This window comes from Protopterus annectens, chromosome 10.part0 (assembly GCF_019279795.1).
Source record: "Protopterus annectens isolate FY-2018-M chromosome 10.part0, PAN1.0, whole genome shotgun sequence".
Taxonomy (NCBI): domain Eukaryota; kingdom Metazoa; phylum Chordata; order Ceratodontiformes; family Protopteridae; genus Protopterus; species Protopterus annectens.
In genome coordinates this window covers 30,665,931-30,691,674 of record NC_056744.1, presented here as the reverse complement: position 1 = coordinate 30,691,674, position 25,744 = coordinate 30,665,931, and the positions used below count along the sequence as shown (strand labels likewise).

General features: G+C 37.1%; 1 protein-coding gene across 1 annotated transcript in view; it reads left to right on the top strand.

Annotated features, from left to right (window-relative positions):
• CHAD (chondroadherin) overlaps window positions 1-13,189 on the top strand; it is a 384,845-nt gene extending 371,656 nt beyond the window's left edge. The window contains exon 4 of the mRNA XM_044084980.1: window positions 12,693-13,189. Within this exon, the coding sequence (XP_043940915.1) occupies window positions 12,693-12,727 (35 nt within the window). The 3' untranslated portion in view covers window positions 12,728-13,189. The remainder of the gene's footprint in view (window positions 1-12,692) is intronic.
• The last annotated feature ends 12,555 nt before the right edge of the window (window positions 13,190-25,744 follow it).

The window sequence follows — 25,744 nt, the reverse complement described above, 5'->3', positions numbered from 1 at the left end:
CCCTTCTGGGCAATCAGTGTCAGGGTATATTAGTGCTTGCTATTAGGTCTGAGCAAGTGCTGGGCTGTAAGATGCTTTTTGAGTGCTTAAGTTGAGAGTTAGACTAGTTTCAAAGGAAAAACTGAAGAGGTGACTTAGTGGAGCCGGAAATAATTTAACCATAGCTAACCGGCACTGCCCGGTGTGTAAAACCGTGCAAACACGGTTTTTATAGTAGGGAAATGAAAGAGAGAGAAATTAGCCCAAAATGGCCAATAAACTACTAACTTCTGGACTGGAACCACTCCTCCAGGGACAGATAGGTTGCTAAAAGCTCCCCTCTCTCACAGGTGAACAGAGAAACTTCTTTCTATCCAAGTAGGGTATGGGTAACTCAGAAACTAGTATCACAGCCCTGAATTCAGCATTAGCCTGAAAACTGGACTATACTAGCTTAGAAAGGCGGGAAACAATTAATTTTTTTTTTGTTTGTTTTTTTGAAAAGATAAGGCAAAAACAGTAAAAAATACACTTAAAACAGCTTTAAATGACTACAAACGATCAGAAAAGGCTATCACATTTTAGTGTGTAGCCTACAACATTTAAACAAATTATTTAAACAAAAAACAACTTTTAAAAAGTTCAGGCAGTCAAATAAGTACAATATGTGAAAAAACTAGCTTTTAAATCACAATAAATGCTGGAAAATATGCGTTTAGGTGGAAAACAGTTAAGTACAGCAAGAAAGTACAGAAAACTGATACTTAATCACTCCAAAGTCTCTCTTCTAAGCTAGAAGGCTTGTATCAGTTTAAGGCTTTCTAGTGCTTCCCAGTAGGTTAGTTACAGGAAAGATGGGAAACAAGCGCAGATGTGGTCTTTTAAACCAGAAAGTTGAAAGAGACGGACAAACTGTCCAAATGGTCAATAAACTACAATTTCTGGGCCAAGAACCTCTCCTCTTGTCATAGACAGGCTACCTAGTGCTTACCACTCCCACTAATAAGCTGGAAGGCTTTCTTCCAACACAGAAAGGCTTGCGGGGCTCAGAAGCTTACCAACAGTCCTGGATACAGCAACTCTGTATCTGGACTAGGCTAGTTAAAGGAAAGGTGGGAAACAAGTGCAAATGCGGCTTTTAAATCAGAACGTTGAAAGAGATGGAAAAAAAACTGCCCAAATGGCGAATAGCTACAATCTCTGGGCCAGGAACCACTCCTCTTGTGGTAGAAAGGCTACCTAATGCTTACCACTCCCACTGATAAGCTAGAAGGCTTCCCTCCAACACAGAAAGGCTCGGGGGGCTCAGAAGCTTACAAAGAGTCCTGAATACAGCAAATCTGTATCTGGACTAGACTAGTTACAGGAAAGGCGGGAACAAGTACAAACATAGGCCTTTAAGCCAGCAAGTTGAAAGAGATGGAAAACTGCCCAAACAGCCAAATAAACTACAATTTCTGGGCCAAAACTCACTCTTCCCATGAAGGATAGGCTACCTAGTGCTTACCACTCCCACTGATAAGCTAGAAGGCTTCCCTCCAACACAGAAAGGCTTGGGGGGCTCAGAAGCTTACTAACAATCCTGGATACAGCAACCCTGTAACAGGACTAGGCTAGTTATAGGAAAGGCAGGAAACAGGCACAAGTGCAGCTTTCAAACCAGAAAGTTGAAAGAGATGGAAAAAAACTGCTCAAACAGCCAATAGCTACAATTTCTGGGCCAGGGACCACTCCTCTTGTGGTAGATAGGCTACCTGATGCTTACCACTCCCACTGATAAGCTAGAAGGCTTCCCTCCAACACAGAAAGGCTTGGGGGGCTCAGAAGCTTACAAAGAGTCCTGGATACAGCAAATCTGTACCTGGACTAGACTAGTAACAGGAAAGGCAGAAAACAAGCGCAAACACAGTCTTCTAAATCAGAAGGTTGAAAGAGATGGAAAAGCTTCCCAAATGGCCAATAAACTATAATTTCTTGGCCAGAAACCACTCCTCCTGTGGTAGATAGGTTACCTAGTGCTTACCACTCCCACTGATAAGCTAGAAGGTTTTCCTCCAACATAGAAAGGCTTGGGGGACTCAGAAGCTTACCAACAGTCCTGGATACAGCAAGTCTGTATCTGGACTTGACTAGTTACAGGAAAGGCAGGAAACAAGCTTAGAATTTTTTTTTTTTTTTTTTGTTACAGAAAAGCAGCTAAAACAGCAGTAAATACAATTCAAATTGTAGTGCAGGCCAGCACACCTGAGTGTGTAGCAACACTATGGCAAATACAGTTCAAATACATGCAATTAAATTAACAAATGACTAAAAAACAAGTGCAGAAGGCAGTAAATTAGAAGGCTACTAACAAGCAGTAAAAAGTGCAGAGTAAGAGCGACTGAACAGATAACAGCACGCAGATGAGCAACTAAGACAGTTACAGTAAGAGCAGCTGAATAAAATATATATATATATATATATATATATATATATATATATATACATATATATATATATATATATATATATATACATATATATATACATATATATATACATATATATATATATATATATATATATATTTTTTTTTTTTTTTTTTGAGGGGGGGAACAGATCAGGATTAAGAGGCTACAGGGGTTGTCCTTCCCAAATGCTCCCTTTGTACACAGTAGGAGTGCCTAAAATCAGAATATGATCTCACTGCACTCAGTTGAGTGAGCAAATGAGATAGGCCCAGAAGGAGTATCCAAATACAAATCTACAAGAGGGGCGGGCAATTTCAAAGCCACCAAAACAAGAACAGGGAGAGTGGATGGGGAATTAATTGTAGATAGACAGCCACAACTTCAGTTGAGTTAATATTCAGTGAAAAACACAAATAAATAAATGAAATACAGTATTATATGCAAAAGAGCAGATAAAACGTGTAATTAAATTCACTTATACGTCCAGCTGATTTCAGGTAGATGTTAGCCGGCCAAAGCTCTGATATTAAGCAGAGATAAGATAACTCAAAATGTACCACTTATATAAGGCAAGACAGAATGTCAGTGATGAGCTGAAACTATCCCCACTGCTATCAATGGCTACACAGAAATTCTAAAAAGTACTCTGTAGAGAGACAGCCACAACTTCAGTTGAGTTAATTTTCAGTGAAAAACACAAATAAATAAATTAAATACAGTACTATATGCAAAAGAGCAGATAAAAGTGTAATTAAATTCACTTATACGTCCAGCTGATTTCAGGTAGATGTTAGCTGGCCAAAGCCCCTAGGGGTTATTTTTAGAGAGATGTATTTCTCTAGCAATTTGTTATCATAAAAAACAGTCTCTTCCTAAGATAGAAGTCACCCCAGTTGCTCAAATTTCTCCGAACAACCATTGTCATCACAGGGTCTCCACAGGTCATCTTTGGACAGTTTTTGCTCCCTTTCACAGAGGAAATCCGACAGCAAAACACCTCCACTGGTACCCATTCCTTCCAAATCACTCGTGGAGGCTTGTTTGTTGTCCAAGCATGCTCCATTGCCAAAATAAATCCAACTCCACTTCACCTCAACTTATTAACAACAGTAAAGCATAAAGCAAAGCACAGCTTCAAGGCAAACACAACTCAGGGGGGAAAAATTCTCAAGTCATTTATTCTGGTAACTCGACCGTTCACCTTCAAGGAATACAAGTGTATAAACACACCCCCATTTTATAGCCATCCAAACCCAAAAGTGCAATTAACATCATAATTAACACCATAATTGAAATCAGTGATTTCATTACAATGTTAAAGGCATCAAACATAGTATTACTTTTAAAATATACCACATAGACCAGTATAATTGTCACAATGATTTAAATATTAATTTTTAGTCCAAACATTTTAACATCTTTTCAACATACACCTTTTAATATATATGTGTATGTATACATATATATATATATATATATATATATATATATATATATAAATATTTATATATATATATATATATATATATATATATATATATATATATATATATGTAAGAAACCATAACTTTCTACAAAGTTAAATTGCTTTCTATATTCATGCCCCTAGGTTGAAGTGCTCTGAAATTTATTATCAATTTGCATTCTAATTTATCAAGTTCATTTAAAAATTTCCTCCATTGTTCATAAGGGAACGTGCCAGTACGTGCCAGTCCACTAAAAATAAAAAAATCCTTACTGCATCCCCCATGTACTGACATAAAATGTCCTGCTGATGTCAGGTAAGAGGACTCACATTTATATAGTATCATGCTTACTGTTACAATTTAAGCTGAACTGTAATTAACCCTCTAAATTTCAGGAAAATATTCAGGGTCTTAAATAAAAGTCACATTTAGCAGTCCTGCAGCTGACTGTGCCAGATGTCATAGGGATACGACTCCAGCTGCCACAGAAAAATCAGAATCACCCATCACAGGAATGCTGTGTCACTCGTCATGAGAAAACTGCACCACCACCCACGACTAACTACTACCTGCCACAGGGATACCATAGCAGCTGTCATGGTATCCTGTATCACTTGTCAGAGTGATGTTGTACTACCACCACCTGCCACAGGAATTCCATAGCAGCTGTCATGGTATCCTGTATCACTTGTCAGAGTGATGTTGTACTACCACCACCTGCCACAGGAATTCCATAGCAGCTGTCATGGGATGCTGTATCACTTGTCAGAGTGATGTTGTACAACCACTACCTGCTATGGGGATGGTCTAGGAATGCCTAGGATAGTGTGATACTCCAACAGTGCTGACAGCCAGGGACACTTTTGTATTTCTCTCAGCAATTTCAGGTTATCAGTCTTTCTGGATCGTGCTACAATATATCAGACTACTTATTCCAGCATCAGTCCTTATTCCTGGTTATTCCAATGTCAACTGTCCAATATAAGCTACCTCATTCCATGCATCTGGCCCTATCCATGCCCATGGTACCAACTTCTGATCGTATAACAGCTCATACTTACACAACACAAGACCCACAAATACACTTTAAAAAATAGTGAGGTTTGAATATGGTTGTCCATTTGATTCTCATATAATAAAACTAATAGTAGATCTCTTGAAACATTGCAACATAAATTTACTGGAAAGATTAACATGTCAGGTCAATGTCAGATTATGAAAGACTGAAGTTATAAAAGTCATATACCTTGCGATACAGAAGACTGAGCAGGGATTTGATCACGTTCTTTAAGGCATGTAAGGAATCTCTCAGTCGGATGTCATCAGGTTCACATGGATATTTTAGATTATTAAGGAATTCCAGTAAATGTAAAACTACTAGGAAATGCTTTTGCAGAATTGCTGAATTATGGGATAATATACCTTATTTCTTGAAAAGCTCTGATACCTGACATATTTTCAAGAAACAGTGATGATTTTTATGAAGATGAAAAAACATAAGGCTTGATGATTGTTTTCCCCTGGCCTGTATTTTAAACTTAAAATAACCTTGTCTTCTTGCCCATGCAGAAGCTTGGGAGTTTCTTGCTAGCAATTAAGCTGATCTCTTTTGACTATTTTAATCATTGTTATGATTCAAGATGGGGCATGTATCACATGCAAGTGGACCAATGTGCATGTGTGCATATGGTGCCATTTGTCTGTTGACCTGTCAGCTATGTATATACACTGTATGTATCACTTGATAATTATGTTGTGTGAATGCATCTATTTATGTCAGTGATGTTGTGTTCAATGCTTATGAAGGCATACATCTCAAAACGTTAAGCTGTCATTGTACAACCTGTTATTTTTAAGCTGCATGGCACTGTGACAGTATTATACAAGGGTCACCCAGTGCAGAACATTCCAAGAACCTGTACACATAATCAATTTACATTAAACCAACCATATAACCATTTTCCAGTGAATCTCTGGAATGGAGGGTGGTCTTCCCTGTTCCCTCATGCAAACTAAGACTGACTTAGACACTCACTATGTAGTACGTACTTTAATGGATGCACGTTCCTGCTTTTATGGGTATGCTTTTTACTGAAAGCATAATTGCCTTTATTTTGGAAATTTCTGGTAGGGAAAGATAATTTAATTCACAGGTAAGATGCTTTTTAATACTTTCTATGCATACTGTGTGCTCTACCCTCTTGGATAACGATAGGGAAAGTGTTATGGGGCCATCACTGATTGGAGTTATGCATATGAACACTGTGGTGGAGCTAGACTCCAAGTACTAAATGCTGTTGATAGTTGAATAATATGCAGAACATGGCTAAGATAAAGGCACAGGATACAGGCTAGGGCAGGAAAGTAGTAGGGCTGAAAGATGTACAGTGGTTTTCAATAACAGAGCTGATCAATGAGGAATATAGTGGGACAAGAACTTTATTTGATCTCAGTGAAATACCTTATGTTATGAGCTGCAGCATGTAAAAATATTTTGTAACAACTGCTGCAAGGTAATATTCCAAAGCAAAGGAATATCTATACACATTCGACAGTCTCTCAACAAATTCTCATTTTGAATCAGGTTGCTGTTCATATTATAAGATGGATGAAGGGACTGTTTACCTAATGCAATGATACTGCACATTTTAGCATTTAATTATAACTTTTTTTACCACCAGTTGTTAACTTGTCAGAGTTCTAGTTGGAGTTTTGGTGTACGAGAGGGGTTCTTGAGTATGACAATAATTTTGCAGTAGTCCAGAAACTTGAATAATCACAGATCCTCATTTGTAATCTGGAAATCTGTGAAGCTGATGCTGAACAGTAGAGGTACCAGCATGGAGCCTTGAGGAACACCACTGGTCACTTTCATATGTGCTGAGAATTCACTTGCCACACTCCCTACATGGGTTCTTTATACCTCAACTAATTTTCTATGTACCTCACTATGTAAAGGTCAATTTGGAGCTCATTCAGCTTGTTTATTATGTTAGCATATAGTAGAGTGTCAAAAGCCTTAACCAGGTTGAGGTACGCTGTATGGACAGAATGTCCACTGTCCACAGTCTGTTACTTTCTCTAAGAAGTTGAACAACTTCAGTATAAGGATATACCCTTAACAAAGCTGAACTGCTGGGTGTCAAACACACCTCTCAACTTTCTAGATTTCTGCCTCATTGTTTTAGTCTATTCTTACAAAAGTTGTGGTTTTCTAGCAAATTCCTCTGGCTTGAAGTCTAAATAATGACAGACCTTTGAGTTTCAGACTTCAGATCCATCAGATAATGAAAGCTAACACAAAGCCTGTTGTGCTAGCATATTTCTAACAATGATATTAAAAATCTGTCCCTGTTTTTTGGCCTTTGACCTGCCATGATTTTTGGCTTCGTCCAGATTTTTTGCATTGAGGGGTTGAGAGCTGTGGTGTAAAATCTTATAAGATTTTTGATGTTATAGTCAATTATGTAAGTTATGATATATTCCATGGCTTTAGAGATGATACTAGCCAGGCTAATGGGTCTGTAGTTTGAGAGGTCAGTTGTGGTTCCACCTATGCACCATACTTCAGGGACAAAATCAAGGTTAAGCTTAGGTTGAATAGCTGTAGGAGTGGGCCCACTAGGGCATGTTTTGTACTGTTTACCAGGTAACCAGGTATATTATCGGACCCCATGGATGAAATATGTCATGTTTTGAAGAGTACTTTTACTGAGTGACCTTTACTGCAGATGGAGGCATTCAGATTCTGTGGGATATGTTTTTTGGGTTTCTATTAGATGACCGAAGATGCATTATATCGAATACCTCTTGGTCAAACTTAAAACAATGAAAAGGCAAAATAGCGAAGCAGCTTTTAAGCAAATTCTTTCCCAGGGAAAGAATTCCCTTGGTCGCTTCCATTACTTTGTCATTTTTGGCACTGTAGTGCGATCTCGGAGTTGGTATATTTAAGTGGGGGGGAGGGTGGCAGGCTGGTTTACTTTTAAATTTCACATTTTATTTAGATCTGGTAGGGACTGTTAGGTCAATGTATTTATATTGGTGCATATAGAGTTTGTTTGCATAAGTATTTGTTGTCTCAATATCTTGGGTAATATAGTCAAACTTGAATTTTATCACTTCACCATAGAACTGCAGACAGTTTGTATTTTTGATATGTCTGAACTTTTTGATGCGTGCAGTTAATTCTTTGAAAGTTTTGAAGGAAAATTACCAGTCTGTGACTGGATTTAACTGGAGAAGAGAGCACCATGAAGATAGTCAATATCAGTTCAATGATGGCAAAGACTAGGTCAGGAATATTTTGTCCTCTGGTGGTTTCTTTGGCAGTTTTACCCATAATAAATGACAATATCCCCTCACTCTTTTTAAGAATTGCAGCAGACAGCATCACCATCCCCAGTAGCATACTCATCAACAGATCTATACAAGAATCATATGTCCCCAAACTGTGGCATGCAGCCTTTATCCTACCCCTCCATAGAGGAGGCAAAAATAATAACATCTCCAACTTCCGACCCATAGCGATTCTCTCTGCTATTTAAAAAATTCTTGAGAAATGCATCCACCTCCAGCTCATGCCATTCATTACACATAACCATCTCCTCACCCCAACACAACATGGGTTCCGTCCTGGCCATAGCACACTAACAGCTCTTCTCTCTTTTCTAAACATCGTAAACCATGCCCGTGACTCCAGAGAATTTGTATCCACAGTCCTCCTTGACCTCTCCAAGGCTTTCGACAGTCTCCCATACCCACCTTCTTCACTACTTTTCCAATCTTAACCTCTCACAAAACACCATTACCTGGTTCAGCAGCTACCTCTCTGACATATCTCAGGCAGTAAAATGGAAGACTGGCACCTCAGCCTTCCTTCCCACCCCAACCGGGGTACCCCTGGGATCCATTCTTGGCCCTATGCTCTTCAATATCTTCATTAATGATTTCCATGCAGCCATTCCTAAGACTAAGATAGTACAATATGCAGATGACTAAATTTAGTTTGTTCTGTATCAAACCTTCCTGAGCTCCAAACAAAAACTCAAACTGCCTTCTCAACTACTGAGAACTGGATGCTCCAAAATCACCTCTCTTTGAATTCCAACAAATGAAAGATCCTTCTATTCTCTCCCTCAAAATCTATCCGCCTAGACAAAACCTCTTTCAAGATTACAAGCCTTGCCAACTCCACTATAGAAGTTGTTCCTTTTGCTAAACTTCTTGGAGTTACTATTGACAAACACCTAAAATTCGATACCCATATTCAGTTAAATATAAAGAAAACCCATCATAAACTTGGCATGCTTTACAGAAACTCCCACTTCCTCTCTCCCTCAACAAGACAGACCCTTGCCACTACCTTCTTACTACCTTCATTAATGTATGGTGCTCCCCTACTAACCAACATATATTCCTCCATCTCTTCTAAACTAGAATCCTGTTACAATAAAATCTCAAAGTTCGCCACCACTTCCAAATACTCCACTCACCACTGTAAACCTCTCCACCAGCTGCAATGGCTAGAACTCCCAAACTACATTGACTACCTCCAACTCATCACCACTCACAAGCTTATTTTCAAACCAACTATATGCCCAGCACTAACAAACATCTTGACATTATACACCCCAAACAGAACTCTAAGATCTACCCACCAAAATCTAATCTCTGCTTATAAACCAAACTGTCCCGCTGGTCAGCTTCTCCTATCCTTTTTTGTCGCCAAAAAATGGAAATCTCTCCCTCCATCTCTAAGAATTTCTGAGAACTCTGAACACTTCAAAACCCGGCTGCATTCTTACCTCTCCCAAAAATGAAAATGCAATTGCACTCCACCTACCTAACCTGCTTAATACATAAATACTTTAAAACACACAAAGTCTGTTCTTCCTTACACACTATTGATTTACCCTAAGTACTGCCTTCATGCTAATGCTACCTCTGTACCACTCTCAGATGATATAAACCTCTGTATTAATTTAACTCATGCTACTATTCATGCATAAAGAACTCATCCATGCTAATGTTACTTCTATATCATTCTCAGATGATTTAAACCTCTGTATTAATTTAACCTTGTACTACTGTTCTCAACCACTAAACATGTAAATATGCTTTACATCCTTCTACAAGCTGCTGTTTAACTTTTGTTTAGTTTTTGCTATTTTGTATGTAAAATTTGCTTAGTTTGTTTCTGTTTCCACTATGTATTGTACTTCATATTATGGAGCGTGTACTATGTATTATTGGAGTTTTTCTCCCAGGGCCTCCACTGAAAATGGGCTCTTTGAGCCCAGTGGACTTCCCTGGTCATCCAACTGGAAATAAAATAAATAAATAAATAAGTTTTTGTTTATAAAATTATGGATGTTTTGGATGTAAACTACAGATAAGGTACAGGATTTCTATTTTATTATTGGGTAGTTAAATTCTCCTAGGATAATGGAATTTCTGTTAATATGGAGTTCATACAGTGTATTTAAGAACCTAATATGGTTTCTGGGAGCATAGACAGAGTTCCTATAACATGCTATGATCTGGTATTTGGGCCTTTTTAGTGCGAATTGGGTCTAAATCAGTTCAGTTTATGGATCTCAAGGGATCTGCCTAGAAGTGATGTAGCACATAACAAATATGGATGCTCTAGAGCAGCTTCTGTTGAAAAAGCATGAATATCATCCATGTGAACGGCATCCAGAGTGCTAAACATACCTGGTAGTCTAGAAATTCCATTAACACCTTGTATTACTGGGGTTCATTCCACCTGGTTCTAGAACATCCTGTTGTACATTCCAGAATAAGCTAGCAGGCAGGAGAAAAAATGGAGGATATAGTAGGCTGAGGTCAGGGAGATAAAACTAATAATCGCCAGTATGCCTCTGAAAGATACTAGTGACAAGGGTAGGTTTGTTTGTGTCTTTTGGCTTTTCCCGGTTAGGGGTCACCACAGCGAAACTCCGGTCCGCTAATGATTGGTAGTAGATTTTTACGTGTCGAGTTGCCAGCCCTGACGCACAACATTCAACGAAGGTACACCCATTCATGCATGTCTCCACACAGAAGACGCTCTAGCTGGGAATCGAACAGGACAACATCTTACTGTGAGGCGACAACGCTACCGCAGCACCACCACCGCAGTTAGTGACAAGGGTAGGTGATAGCCTTAATCACATTTACTTGTAAGGGAATTAGATGCCTACTAAAACCTAATATCTCCTTCTCTTGACATAAGCCATTTAGGAAACTGAGGGTGTGATAGTCTACCCAAAAGCTAACCTGCCACTTCTGCCTCTGCAGGGAGCTATACAGAGGTCAGGCCTGAAAGTGCCTCATTGCACTCCCTGTGAAGTAGCAGCTACCAAGTTAGCATTAATGACAAATTACAGCCTATAATGATGATTAATGCATGACATTTATGCACTGTATATACTTACAGATTCAAACTTTGTGCATATTATACACCATCCATGAATGTGTCCAGGGTTTTATGCTGCTAGCCATGATGAAAGTAGTGTTGTAGCTATGACTACCATACATTGTTGTGCTATACACAAGCCAGCTGTGGACTGTGTAGCTTTTCATTTGACCTATAAGCTGCACATTGGCATTCTGCACTAAACACTATGTTTATGAACCTTGCTCCTATTTCATAAGCTCCGTCTCCCTATTAGCAATTCTGGTGCAATATGAAAGGAAATCTACTTGCTTCCCATGACTGCTTGTTAATTTTTTGCCACAGAATCTGAGACAGCAATTCAACCAGCCTATTGCATAGCATGAAACTCCAGGGAACCCAATGGTGCACTAATCATTTCACTCCCAGGGTTTCTCCTCAGTTTGTAAATTACACTTTTGCATCTAGGATCAGAAGGTATGACCAGAAATAAGATGCAGCAAATAAAATAGTTTTGAGTTACCAGTGAAAATGGCGAGGTTAAATATATGCAGAGCTGAATAAGTCTTTCTAGAGGTATTGATGTGCTAATGTATTTGATTCACAAAATAAGTAAAAAACAGAGGTTCTGTAAAAGAAATAGTTTGAACTGTTTCTTGACTCTTGTATAAAGTGCATCGTGTGTATAGGTACAGGTTGAAGGACTGATGAGATTAACTATGCCATTTAAGATGAAATGTTTAAAAATCTGTCTACAAGAATAATAATCTGAGCTTTTCAAAGCAACAAGCATTTGAGATGAGGTGTTTGCAAGTACATTTTCAAAATAACAAGTGTGAAAACGGAATGTTGATCCAAAAATAGACTTTTCTATATAAATACATTTTTTTTATATTTTTAAAGACAATAGATATGTATGACATTTATTTTGTTTTTGCAGGTAAATGCTAAGGCCTGGGAAACTATTATTGTATGCTATTTATTTCATTTGTGTAAGTAAATGCAAATATCTGGCTAACCATAGGACCTCTCCAGAGAAAAAAATGGTGCCACATCTGTACTTGTCTAGGTACATAATTAAGTATAAAAAAACAGTTATTTCCTATAACAATAAGACTGGGTTGAAGTAATTAAATTGTATGAAAATGACTTAACTCAGAATTTACTGCTAAGGCATAGAAAGAGCATAACTAAGTAATGTTGCAAAACCTGCCCCTGTTATCAGTATCATCTGTTTCCTTCCCTTTTGAAGGAGGAAACAGGCACTACAATGCTAACAGAAATGATCTATAATGACAAAAAAGTACAAGAGTGGAGTTTGCCCCCATTTGAAAATAAGACTTAAGGTCGTTGATTGTCATAGTAAATGCATTTTCTTTTTTATTTCTTTTATCTCAGCAACCAAGAAGAGGAAGGTCAGTCCTAGACAATGACCCTCAAAATCAGCAGATGACTGACATGGAACTTTGAACATTTCCAGCTACACCATTCTGTTCTTTTGCTATCCTGTTTATCATGTCGAAGAACTGATGCCAGTGGTCTGTAGAAACATGGGAACTCAGCTGCTGACACTTCACAAATTTAATTTGTGCTTATTCAACATATCAGAAGCTGCAAAATAGTCTTTAAAAGAACAAAATTACTAAATATTTAACCAGAAAATTAGGCATAAAGTTAAAAATATACATTCTGGTAAACCTGTTTAATCAAACTGTTACACGTTTTTATTGTTTACAATGGCAAATGTCAGCTACATAGACATATAGTTTGTAAGAAAACATTATACAAAAGTACTTTTAGCTTTCACGAATGTACTTGCAACGCATACAGGATGTTGTTTAAAATATTTTATGTTCTTAGAAGCATTTAAATAAAGCACAGCATAAAAATCTTGACCATGTGTTTGTAGTGTGATATTCTTCTTTGTATGATGGAAAGTAAGAATGTTTGTTTTGTCAGTAAAGGTTAACAGACATTTACTTTTAATTTAGGCATGTTCTGCTCTGTTAACAATGTGAAAGATAGCAGTAAACATGAAAGAATCAGCTAGCATTGCGCTGCTATCAGTGACTTATTAAACAGAAGCAGTTCCTACTGAATACAGTCTATGTGACCCAAGTAAAATGAATATTCACACAAGTAGCACAGATCCTTCCATTTAAATGACTAACTAGAAAAAATCTACTGAATACAGACTATGTGACCCAAGTAAAATGAATATTCACACAAGTAGCACAGATCCTTCCATTTAAATGACTAACTAGAAAAAACATAGACAACATCCAAGTAATTGCATGAGGAATGTATTCAACAGATGGTACACATCATCATATGCAGCATACATAGGGCAGATGATAGTAAGCTGTGTCTTCATATTTTTCAGATATGCAATAGTTCCTCCAGTCATTGCACTGGTGCAGAGAAATAAATGTGTGGGTTAAAAATGTACTGATAGTTAGATGTCCCTTTGCTTGTTCATCAATAAAATTGATTAGTTAATGAATGAAACTCTTTGCAACTTGCCACGTCACCCACTTGGCTACCAGTCACCATACTGTACTATGCCTCCTAAACATCGCCAGACTAGCCGGTACCCATGCATCTAAGTCTAACATCTGCACAACAATGGCAACACTTTTATAATCATCACAGAGCAGTGACCGCTGCAGACCTCTGCTCTTACACCATGACTCTCATTACGTATTATATGACTAACGCAGCTAGGCTGAAATTAATCCTAATAATGTATCAGAAAGCTTTTATTTAAACATAAAGGGCAATTGCCTCCCATTCTTAGGCCAAGCCCAAAACACTTTCATCAGTAGCATTCAGCTAGCTAATAACTGATTTTGCCAGGAGATGCTAAGTTATCCTTATCTAGAAGGTGATCAGAGGGATGGATATTCCTGCAGAGTGGAGCATATCAAGATTAATAACATGGGAGAGAAAGGCCCGGTCTCTGGTATATAATTGCAATGAACCCAAATATCCCACTGGCTTAAAATGCATGAGCTTTCTGTCCTCTTATTATGAAAAATAAGTTTCTTTAATGTGTTAACATGCTTTTCTGAAGTGTATAAATTGTGTTAGTTGTCTCTAGTTCTACAAGTGAGAAATATAAAAAGATATCCTGAACACTTTAAAAGTCTTAATCACCATAGATCAAAAAGTACCTGCAGTGTTACCAGTGCTTCTAATGACAGCTAGGCATTGTTCCAGCTTACCTCTGCACTTTTGTTTTCCACACATTTCAGCATAATGGAAAACATACGTTGCTATGTCTTGTATCACACAAGAATCCCAACCTTACTGTCACACACACCTTCCAGCAAAAAAAGCCTGCTACAGAATTACATAAACCACCATCACAGGGCTACCATTACTGATTGCCCTAACACACACACACACACCTTCAAGAAAAAAAAATATCTGTCTACAGATGTGCACAAAACAGTATCACAAGAATACCATACTGCCCTACTGGGCCCATCCAAATACAGCACAACAGCATTTTTCTAATACACAGTGGCAAAGAAGGTTGTCCACAAAGCATGTGTACAGCAGCCACCATCTGTGAATCCACACATGAATAAAACAGGAAAATGCTGGGCTTGTCATCTACTCTGTAAAGTCTTGCCAGCACAAAATGTAGAGGCATCGGCTGTGCATCTGCATCACTTGGTATACCCTAACTGTTTATCTGCAGGTTTTGTGGCAGCATGGCATGTCAAGTGTGGCTCACCTTGTCTGGTACAGGCCTCACTTTTTCCTTCTAGTTTATCTCTGCATCTACATTTTTCATGCAGCACATCAACAGTCCAAGCACAAACCCTAGTGCCAGTGATAATGTAAATATCTGGCACCAAAATATATCAAAGCCCATTCTCATATATGTACCCTAAAAATTACCAATTGTACCATTTAAACACGTGAAATCGTAAACATTACCATTAAGCAGACCACATGGCTCCCCTTTATGGTCAGGTGGCACAGTGTCACTCTGGTACTATAGGTAAGCCATCCTCCAATAGTAAAGCACACAGTGTGGGTACTAGTCAATATGAGGCAATGCCATATGACACAGATGCTACAAGGGTGTCATATGAGAAAGTACCATTGAAACATATGCCACCTATGTACAGCCAATTACTATAGATCCAAAACAATTGTTACTCACACATGTGAGAGACTCTGCTAACAAACAGATCATCATGGCCTAATGGCTAAGGTGTTTGCCTTACAAACACAAGGTGCAGGGTTTGAGTCTCACGAGGGATAATTGGCTAAGCTTAAAATGGCTCGCAAGGGCAGTTAGCTTAGTACTAAACTATGAACCTATGGCTACATGACCTGAAACAAAGCTTCAGGAATCCAAATTGTAGGTAGACAGTGAAAAAACAACTAACAACCACAAATTACACTGCACAATTCAGCCTCCAAGACTTTTATTATCCGGTTTAGCACTTCTGTCCTGTCATACAATGTATGAACTTCCTCAGAACTAAATAAGTTAATCACAAAACACAGTATTTAAAACTCAGTATGATCACATGACTTTAAAAACAAACTTAAAATCAATTAGACCTAACTTGTTACATTAAAATGAGTTTCAACTGTTGTATAAAAATAAAAATGAATGCATCATAATTATGACAACATGAAACTGTAAAATTATAATTTGTCAGCTCTTACTTTGAGTACAGTATTACACTCTCGTTCATACCGGCTTTTTTTTTTTTTTTACAGGAGTCATGTTTTAACTACCACAACTCCCTATATTCAACAGTTTCTTACCAGGGCCCCCTTCATAAATTTTGATCATTAGTATAAGCAAAAACTTTTTGTAATTAATATATTTTAAGGCATGTTTAAAAAGTGCATTTTTGTCTTAGCGTTTTTTTATGGTATAAATATTCTCACTAATGTGTCATGTGATCATAGTGTGTTTTATATGAACTTATTTAGTTAGAAATGAATATTGTGTGATGATTACAGATCATTAAATGCTGAGCTGGGAAGTAAAATGCTGGTTTAGATTCAGATGACAGAGTTTGCTGTGCTACAAAGAGCACTTTAGTATAAACAGACCAGTGCAATGAACTAAAGAATGTGACATGTTTAATATCTCTGCCAGGAGGTCATGGAGACGGGCCTGACCAGGATTCGGTGTCAAGACTTGGATTCAGGGCAGCAGGGGCACCTGATGTCCTGCTGGCAGGCAGCAGCTGATCATTAGGCACAGAAGAGTAGGATTCATAAAGCACATGGACATTCATCAGTATTTCTTGGTAAATAAGATAAAAGTCTTTACAGAAATGAGCTTGTTAGAGACATCTACAGCATTGAACAGTTAGCCAAACAGTTGAAGGTGGAGGAACCCATTCCACAATACCTGTACTTATTACCTAAAATACACAAGGATGCTCGTAACCCCCCAGGTAGGCCCATTGTATCTGGGCGTGGTTCTTTAACTGAACCTCTATCAGCCTTCCTTACACAATATCTAAAACCATTGTTGATCCACATTAGATCGCGTATTCAGGATACCACGGAATTCCTGAATATTGTCAATGATTCACAGTTAGAATCTTCTTGGTGGTTGTGTACTCTTGATGTAGCCTCATTATATACCAGCATAACACATGAATCAGGCATTTTAGCTGTATCCTATTGGCTGTATAAATCTAGATTATATTCAACCGAATTCAACAATTTTCTGACCAAACTTACGGAATTTGTATTGTGCAAAAACATCTTCTATTATAATGGCAAAGCCTATTGGCAAATTAAGGGAACAGCAATGGGGGCTTCGTTTGCCCCCATATATGCGGATCTTTTCATGGGCTATTTTGAGGCCACTTATATATATGATACACAACACAATACATTTTTTCCGTATTTGGATATTTGGAGGAGATATCTGGACGATTGTTGGATGGTGTGGCGTGGCAATAAGGAACAACTATCTAATTTTGTTAACTATCTCAATGATAATTCTTTTGGGATCAAATTTACAGCTAATATTGAACATGCATGTATTGTGTTTTTGGATGTTTTGGTTACTAGACTTGAGGATAACACCTTAGCCACGTCTGTCCATAGAAAATTTCCTCAGTATAACACTCTGTTACATGCTGATAGCTGTCATCCACGCCACATCATCCAGAACATTCCTAAATCTCAATTCATGAGAATGAAAAGGATATGCTCTTCCTCTCAGGATTGTTCTCTTTTTTGTGATGATCTATCTAACAGATTTGTTGATCGTGGATACAATACATATAACATTTCCAAATCTCTGAATACCATGAATAATCCATCACGTTTGGAATTATTACAATATAAATCCAAGCATAAGGTTCAATCTGGTTCACAGAATAAGTCTGTTTTGAGGTTGGTAACTACATATGGGGCAAACACCAACCGTTTTATTGATATAGTTAATCAACATTGGGATATATTACGGTCACATGAGATCTTGAACCAAATATTGCCTCAGCAATGTTCTTTTTCCTACCGCAGAGGTAGGAATTTAAACTCTTTCTTCACTCATTACAAGAGATATACTCCACACATTTCCTTACAAACGACTTTAGGGGGTGAAATACTAAAAGGCAGCTTTCCATGTGGCCACTGTTCTTTTTGCAAATATATGCTTATGCTTAAAACTAGTGAATTTTCCAGCAAAAATACATCTCAGGTTTTTGATATTAGGATATTTGCGAATTGTAGTTCTGATTGGGCCATATATTTGGCCACTTGTAATTGTTCTGCATTTTACATTGGACAGACATCCAGGTCCGTCAAACTCAGAATATGTGAACATATGAGTGCAATCAGGAATAGACGTACTACTAATGCTTTATACAAACATACCCTGGAACACCCTTCAGCTACTTTTACATTTGTAATCATAGACAGAATCATTTTACATTGCAAATTTAAGGCAGGATGGCATCAAAAACTTAATGATATGGAGAATAAATGGATCATTAGGTTAGGGGGTCTTTTTAGACCTGGACTAAACACACTAGAACCATCATATTGAGATTATTATTTTTATCTCATTTATATTCTTTTTTAGAATATGTTTGTAATCCTACCAATGTAAGATTATATTGTCAATTTCAGGTTCTTATAATTGCTGGCATTATTTATTTTTAGTAAATAATATATGCTAGATATATATCTATCTATATTATATTCAGACTTGGATGGTCTTAATATTTTCATTGGTTTACATTATATGCACATATTATTAATCATATACATATAATTATTTATACATTTGTCTATATATTCCAATAATGCAATATGTTTGTGGGATATATATACATATATTTTTTGTTTGATATGTGCATTGGATTACAATGTGTTTTGTGTATGGGATTCTACATGTACTTATTTTTATACATGGGTTATATCCCTTTAAGAGTTGGACTATAAATATGACCTAATATGGTGGAGGTTTTCTTTTTCTTATCAGACATCTTTGGCATTGAGAAAGGCTAGCATTAGCCGAAACCGGTTTGCTTTAGCACTGGTTTTTACCACTGCTATCATGATGGTATAACGTTGAACAAAATAAAATATAATCTATTTTTCACAATCCTGCATGTGCTGGTCCGTTTTTGGTTGATGTTTAATATCTCTGCCAGGAGGTCATGGAGACGGGCCTGACCAGGATTCGGTGTCAAGACTTGGATTCAGGGCAGCAGGGGCACCTGATGTCCTGCTGGCAGGCAGCAGCTGATCATTAGGCACAGAAGAGTAGGATTCATAAAGCACATGGACATTCATCAGTATTTCTTGGTAAATAAGATAAAAGTCTTTACAGAAATGAGCTTGTTAGAGACATCTACAGCATTGCAGCTCTGCACTCCTGTACCTTTTTTAGAGCTGCTGTCTACATGTACAAAATAACAGCAGCTATTTTTATGAAGCTTGCAAGGGAGAAATTAGCATGGAGCAATAAAATTAATTTACCAAACTTACTTTAATAAAATAAATAAATATATATATATATATATATATATATATATATATATATATTTAGCATTTGTTGACTGAGAAAGTCTGAGTAGGCTACATAGAGCCTATTTTTGGCGGAGGCCCGGGGAGGAATGCTCCAGTCGAATGTCTTTAGAATGTGGGAGGAAACTGGAGTACCTGGAGGAAACCCAAGCGAACGCAGGGAGAACATGCAAACTCCACACAGAAGGCACCCCAGTCAAGAATTAAACATTAATAAAATATTATTTTATATATTTTTATATATATATATATATATATATATATATATATATATAAAATTTAAACTAAGATGGCTAATTGTTATACAAAAGCTGTTAACTTTGTGTTCTTTTCAACTACAAAATCACGGCACATAAAGAAAAGATAAGAAGCAGCTGGTACAAGAAATAAATATGTTGTGAAAATGAGACATGCTGTCTTTGGATATGTGCATTTGACTTGTTTCCTTCTAGTAAAAATCATTTGCCTGAAATGTTGGCTATAAGATGTAATTTTTAATGCTTTTTAGACTTTATAACAGTGAGTAATGAAACAACTGAAGAGACAATCCTGCAAAAAGCCAATAGATCAGAGAGGCTGCTGTCTTCATTGAAACAGTACCAATTTACCATTAACTGATTCAAGGCATTGGTCACACGGACAAATGACCAGTTTCTCTTCTTGCACCTAGAGGTTATTTTTTCCAAATCACAAGATGCAGATCTTATTCTTGAAATTAAATATAATTAATTGCTATAAAACTGTTGGATGTTATGCTGCTTTTTTTTTCTGGTTTTTTTTTATCTAGAACAATCTAACATACTGAGCAGTTTTGCCTGCACATTTTGGTCACCTCTCCATTGAGAATATGGTAATGGTTATATGATACGACCATTGACTTTACAGACTGGTTTAGGCTGTCCATAATTTTTTATTTTCTTTTTGAGCAAAAAAGTTATTTCTTTGCTATGATTTCTTTCATTTGTATTATGTTTTATAATGTAACGAAATATTATTCTTGATACCAGTTTATATTTACTGCATTTATACTACTAGGAGAAGAATATGTCATAAAGAGAAGTGTCCAAGCTGTTCAGTTCTCATTATGAGTGGACTATCTTAGCTGTAGATACTTGATTAGAATTCACTACAACAAAACTGCTGGGCAGTAATACATTGATTTGACTAAATGGAAGTATTATTTTTAATAATAAACAAGATGTGTTTCTAGTACAAATTAGTCTGTTACTTCAGAGATTACAGTGGTTAAGATTTGGAGTTTTGAAAATTTCAATGGCTAGATACAACATTCTGCATGTAGAAAAGGATTTTGGAGGAGATCAGCTCTCCTTTCACTTAATGTCTTCATTACTGCATTAAAGAGTGCTACAATACACATGTATAACTAGAAAAACCTAGACTATAACTACTGGGGTACCTGAGTGGTTGCATAGTATAAATACCCACATTCAAATTTGCAGACACTTAAACTTCTATATAATATACCTGGGTATTTTCATGGCATTGCATGAGGCAGTAGGCTGTTAAAGCCCTCGAGAAAGGAAAACTATGCCAGTAGCATCAGGCACATAAGCACAGGATTGATATTATACTGTTCCAAAAAAGCCTTGTTCTATATAAAAGGAAGAAATAAAGGACTACTAGCCTTTCAGAAGGAAAGAAGAAAACAGGTAGGAAATTCACAGGAAGCCTCCTGTCCCATAAGGGTAGAGGCATGCTCTGCAATAGCCAAAGCAATGAATCTCTGTGTGAGGTCCCTAATACACAGCATTTAAGACAAATCAGAAGCTGTTTTTTCGAGTTCATTGGCACTCCTCTGATAATGTTTCTGAGCAAGAGAACACCTACAATCATGTCAGGAAGAAAACCTGTTGTTAAAAAGGTAAAAAAGCCTACCTTTGATACTGCCTCATAGCTCCCTCCATCACAGGGTGAGATTGTTTCTGCAGAAACCTTCCAGAATCAAAATGAGTCTTCCAGCATGAAGGAGCCACCCCCATCCCCCTTCCTCAACCCTTTAGGTACAACAATCAATTACTCTGACTGACGAGATAACACAAAAGATGCAAATATTGTGGATCACAGCAAAGTATATTAATTAAATCACACTGGAACAGTTGCAGCAACTGACGCAGAAAAATTTGGTAAGTGTAAGCTGATTTGAAGCATTAGAATTAGTATAAGGTGAATGAGAAAGAAAGGTTATCTTTTCATGAAAAGAATAAAGCAATCATAGAAAGATGCTTAATTTATAAATGTGATCAACACATTATATTTTGAGAATAATTAGGTAGAGTAAGATATCTGCACTTTATACAGGAAATAATAAAACAGCCTTTTACTGATATGATAGAGAACCTTTTTACTGATACAGCAGAGAGGGATTCAATAGTTGTAGCAACAGATGCAATGCACAGAAAGGTGCCATGTTTGAATAGGGAGAAGGTGTTTCGTTAATGGGCCTATGAGGAATAAAGTACAGAATTCATATATTAAAAACTGTACAACTCTAGAAGGTCATCACCAATTAAGACTATGTTGGGAGTTCTCAAATTAAGTAGGAAGGTTCAAAACTAAGTCAAAGATATCAGGCATCAGTTAGGCATTAAGCAAATTAAGGCTTCATTTAATTTTCCAGCCACTTTAGCATTGTAACATTAATGCTTAAAAATAGTGCTTATCTCAAAAGCTGAAGAACTGGAGCTTAAGACATTACACATTTAGAATAACATTTACGTACCTTGCATGGAATTGATGGTTATCAGGGACACTATATTTACTAAAAGGACTCATGCCAGCTACTTCCACGATAATATCAAATTAGGACAAGTTAAAATTATAACTCTCAAAGTGTGTTTATTTTGCTTTAATGGGAATGGTATTACATGCCTGAGGCATTGCTGTGGATATTCATCATATTGGCAATGTGAAGAACCCATAAGGAGTGCTAAAGAGTTAAACATGTACTCTGTTAATATCAATAGGCTGAGCAGTCCTTCTAAAACTGTACATTTTTTGCAAAGTTTGACAATGCAAAAAGTCAACATATGCTCATGCAAGATGTTTGTTAACTTCACAATATCGATAAATGCCCTAAAAAAGAAAAGGATTTATATGTGCCTTCAGGAAAAAGAATCAGTAAGCTCAATTCTTATTCTTTCACAAGAAGTGAAAATAATTAAACATAGATTAGGTTTAAAGGATAGTAATAAATGTATCTAGCACAGATGAATTAAAAGATTACATTTCTTCAATCCATGTATTTTAGAGCAGATATAATATATATATATATATATATATATATATATATATATATATATATATATTTATATAATTAATTTACTCAAACTTAAATTAAAACATTCAGTACAGGAAACAACATGGCTGTTATAATACTGAAGAAAATGGAGCTGTGTTAATAGATCAAATCAAGAATAATATGATATATAGAAAAATCACAATGAGAGAAAATGAAGATAGATAATTTCTTGGTTCTAATGAAATCATAAAGGCAGCATGCTACCAATGCTGAGATATTTTTCAATCATAATAATTACAGTGGAGAAGAAATAGATTTTTGCTTACAAAACCTTAATCTAAAGGCCTGCACTGCAAAATTCAGGGACGTCACAAATGTGAATATGGAAAGGGGGATAAAGGAATAAAAATAAAATAAGGCATCTGGGCCAGATGATATTATACTAGATGTTTGGGAGGGAACTCACCTCTATGGCTTCTCAGAACTGTATGCTTATATACTAAATCTAACTGGAACCTGATTCCTTTAGAAAGCTTTGTTAAAGTGGTTATTTTTGTTAGAATCAATCCATACCCGAAGCCACTGTCCCTATATCATGAAAAGAATCCTTTATGCATAAATATGACACTTCTACTGCAAAAACAAATTGCTATCTTACTGCTATCCTCTCATTCCTCAGAAAAATTCTTGAAAGGTGCATCTATATTCAGGTTATTCAATACCTCCAGGTCAACAATCTTCTCTCACTTTCCAAGCACAACTTCTGCCCCAGTTGCAGCACCACAGAAGCCTTACTGTCCTTCCTCAACAGTCTTTACCAAGAAAGAAATTAAAACAAGCTTGTCAACTCAATGCTCCTTGATCTTTCCAAAGCTTTTGATACTGTTCCTCATTCAAAACTACTACTTATTCATCATCCCTAGGTTTCTTTACCTCTTGAATTAAGTGGTTTACCAGCTGTGTTAACACTGCAGTGGTGGTGCTGCGGTAGCATTGTCGCCTCACAGTATGTCGTTGTCCTGTTCGATTCTCAGCTAGTCTTCTGTGTGGAGACATGCGTGAATGGGCGTACCTTCGTTGAAGGTTGTGCGTCAGAGCTGGCAACTTGGCACGTAAAAATCTACTGCCAATCATTAGTGGACCGGAGTTCCGATGTGGCGACCCCTATACTTTAAGAATATAATTCCTAAAATGGGAGAGTATAAAGAAATAATGTCCACTATAAGTGTTGCAGCAGTTCTCCCTTCAGGAGGAATAGCACATGCAATCAATTAAAAAAAAAAAACTCATTTATGGATTTAGTTATTTTAGTATTTATTCTCTGATGAATGAATGTCCTTGTTTTAACAACTTAATAAGTTAATTTCCAGAAACTTTGAATGTTGAGGAAATAATTCACTTATAGATTCATAGGTAGGTACTAGGCTATCGGCCCTAGGGCCTATATAAGCCTAGCCAAAAAGGTACCCTGGCTTTTTCCACCCAAGAAAATTACTTTCCTGTGGCCCTGTCGAGCCGAGCCATAGAAGTGATCCCCGGGGTGAATTTCCTATCTCCCATCCAATCCTCAAGATTTTTCTTGAAGAGTGCTAATGAGGAGCTTTGTTTGATATAGATAGTTAGTTTTTTCCAGAGTATGGGAAATCTCTGGGACAGGAATCTATCCCTCCAGCATGTTCTGTTTATTGTGGTGACAAGGTTTAGGTCCCTTGAGCGTGTAGCTTGGATGGATTGGGATTTCTTTAAGTGGAGCATGTCCAACAGCTCTGGGTTTGACATAGCTTTGTATGTTAGGCAGAGATCACCTCAGACTTTTATCTGTTCTCAACCAACACCTCCCCCAGGCATGCATTGGTTTGTGGTGGGGGTTCAGACATTGATATGATGTTATGACAATGTTATAGATCTTTTCAGATAGCGATGCATACATTTTCTCTTATGATAAATGGGCATTTATAACGTGATGGGCATTCATGCAATTATATAAAACTATTAATGGATATCAAAATGAGTGTATGTTAGAATAAAGAACTCTATTAAGAAAATTGTTTACATTTGTTGGGTATGTACAAGAAAAATAATCACCACAAGACCACAGTAATATCTGCAATGGAAGTATTACATTGCTCTGTAGCTAAGTAATACTAAAAGCAATGTTCACAACTGCCCTTAATAATCAAATTGTCCTACAACTGTTCTGACAAGCAGCAACATTAATATACCTACAGCTGCTGCAAGTGTTGCTCAGATGCATGACTGAAGCACTTTAACACTGGGAAAGTAAACAAAGTGTTAGCCATTTCTAACAGTAAACAAAACATAAGCAAAAAGCAGTCTTTACAATGTATTTGACCTAAACACTGGGCACGTCTGGGCACCATCAACAAACGACAAATGTCTGACAGTAGTGATATCAAAGGAGCATAGCTGAGACATCTTGTAGCCAGCTGTCCTGCACTGCCAAAAGACACTGTGAACCCATGCTGCCTTCAGTATGCTCTGAGAGTTGTTTGCATTGGAATACACTCAGCACAGATGGAGACCCTATGAATGATGTATTGCCAAGAAAACACTCTTTTTTGTCTTCATGGTAGAATTACAACATTGTTTCTATGCTTTCAGTAAGAAATGTTCCCAGAGGTAAAATCTTGCAATGCAAGCCATTTGCAGGTAGGCATACACCCTATTAAAGTAAGGTTGTGTTACACCTCCATAGCATCTGAATCTTCATGACTCACATAGTTTACACTTTCCTAACACAGTTTAAATGCATTTGAAAGTACAGGATATTGCAGAATGCAAAGTAGGTACTCTGTCCAATTCCATACTTTGCATGTGCTGTAATATACTGTGCAAGATGTTGGATAGTAACAGATGCATTCATGTAAATGAGGTATACATGTTCCATTGGGGGACAAGGAGTTACTGACTTACTGTTATCACCCTGCTTTCTTGATGAAGGTCCACAATGGGACTATGGCTTATTCTAAGCAGAAATACTCAATCATCTTTCCTCACAGTCACAATGATATAACCATTCTGTACCTTAACATACCTACTGGGTGTAATTATGCTAAATGTGTTAAAACCCTGGAGTCACCGTACCCTGTTTTCTTTATTAAATCATCACATGTTAAGTGACAGAATGGGTTCACTC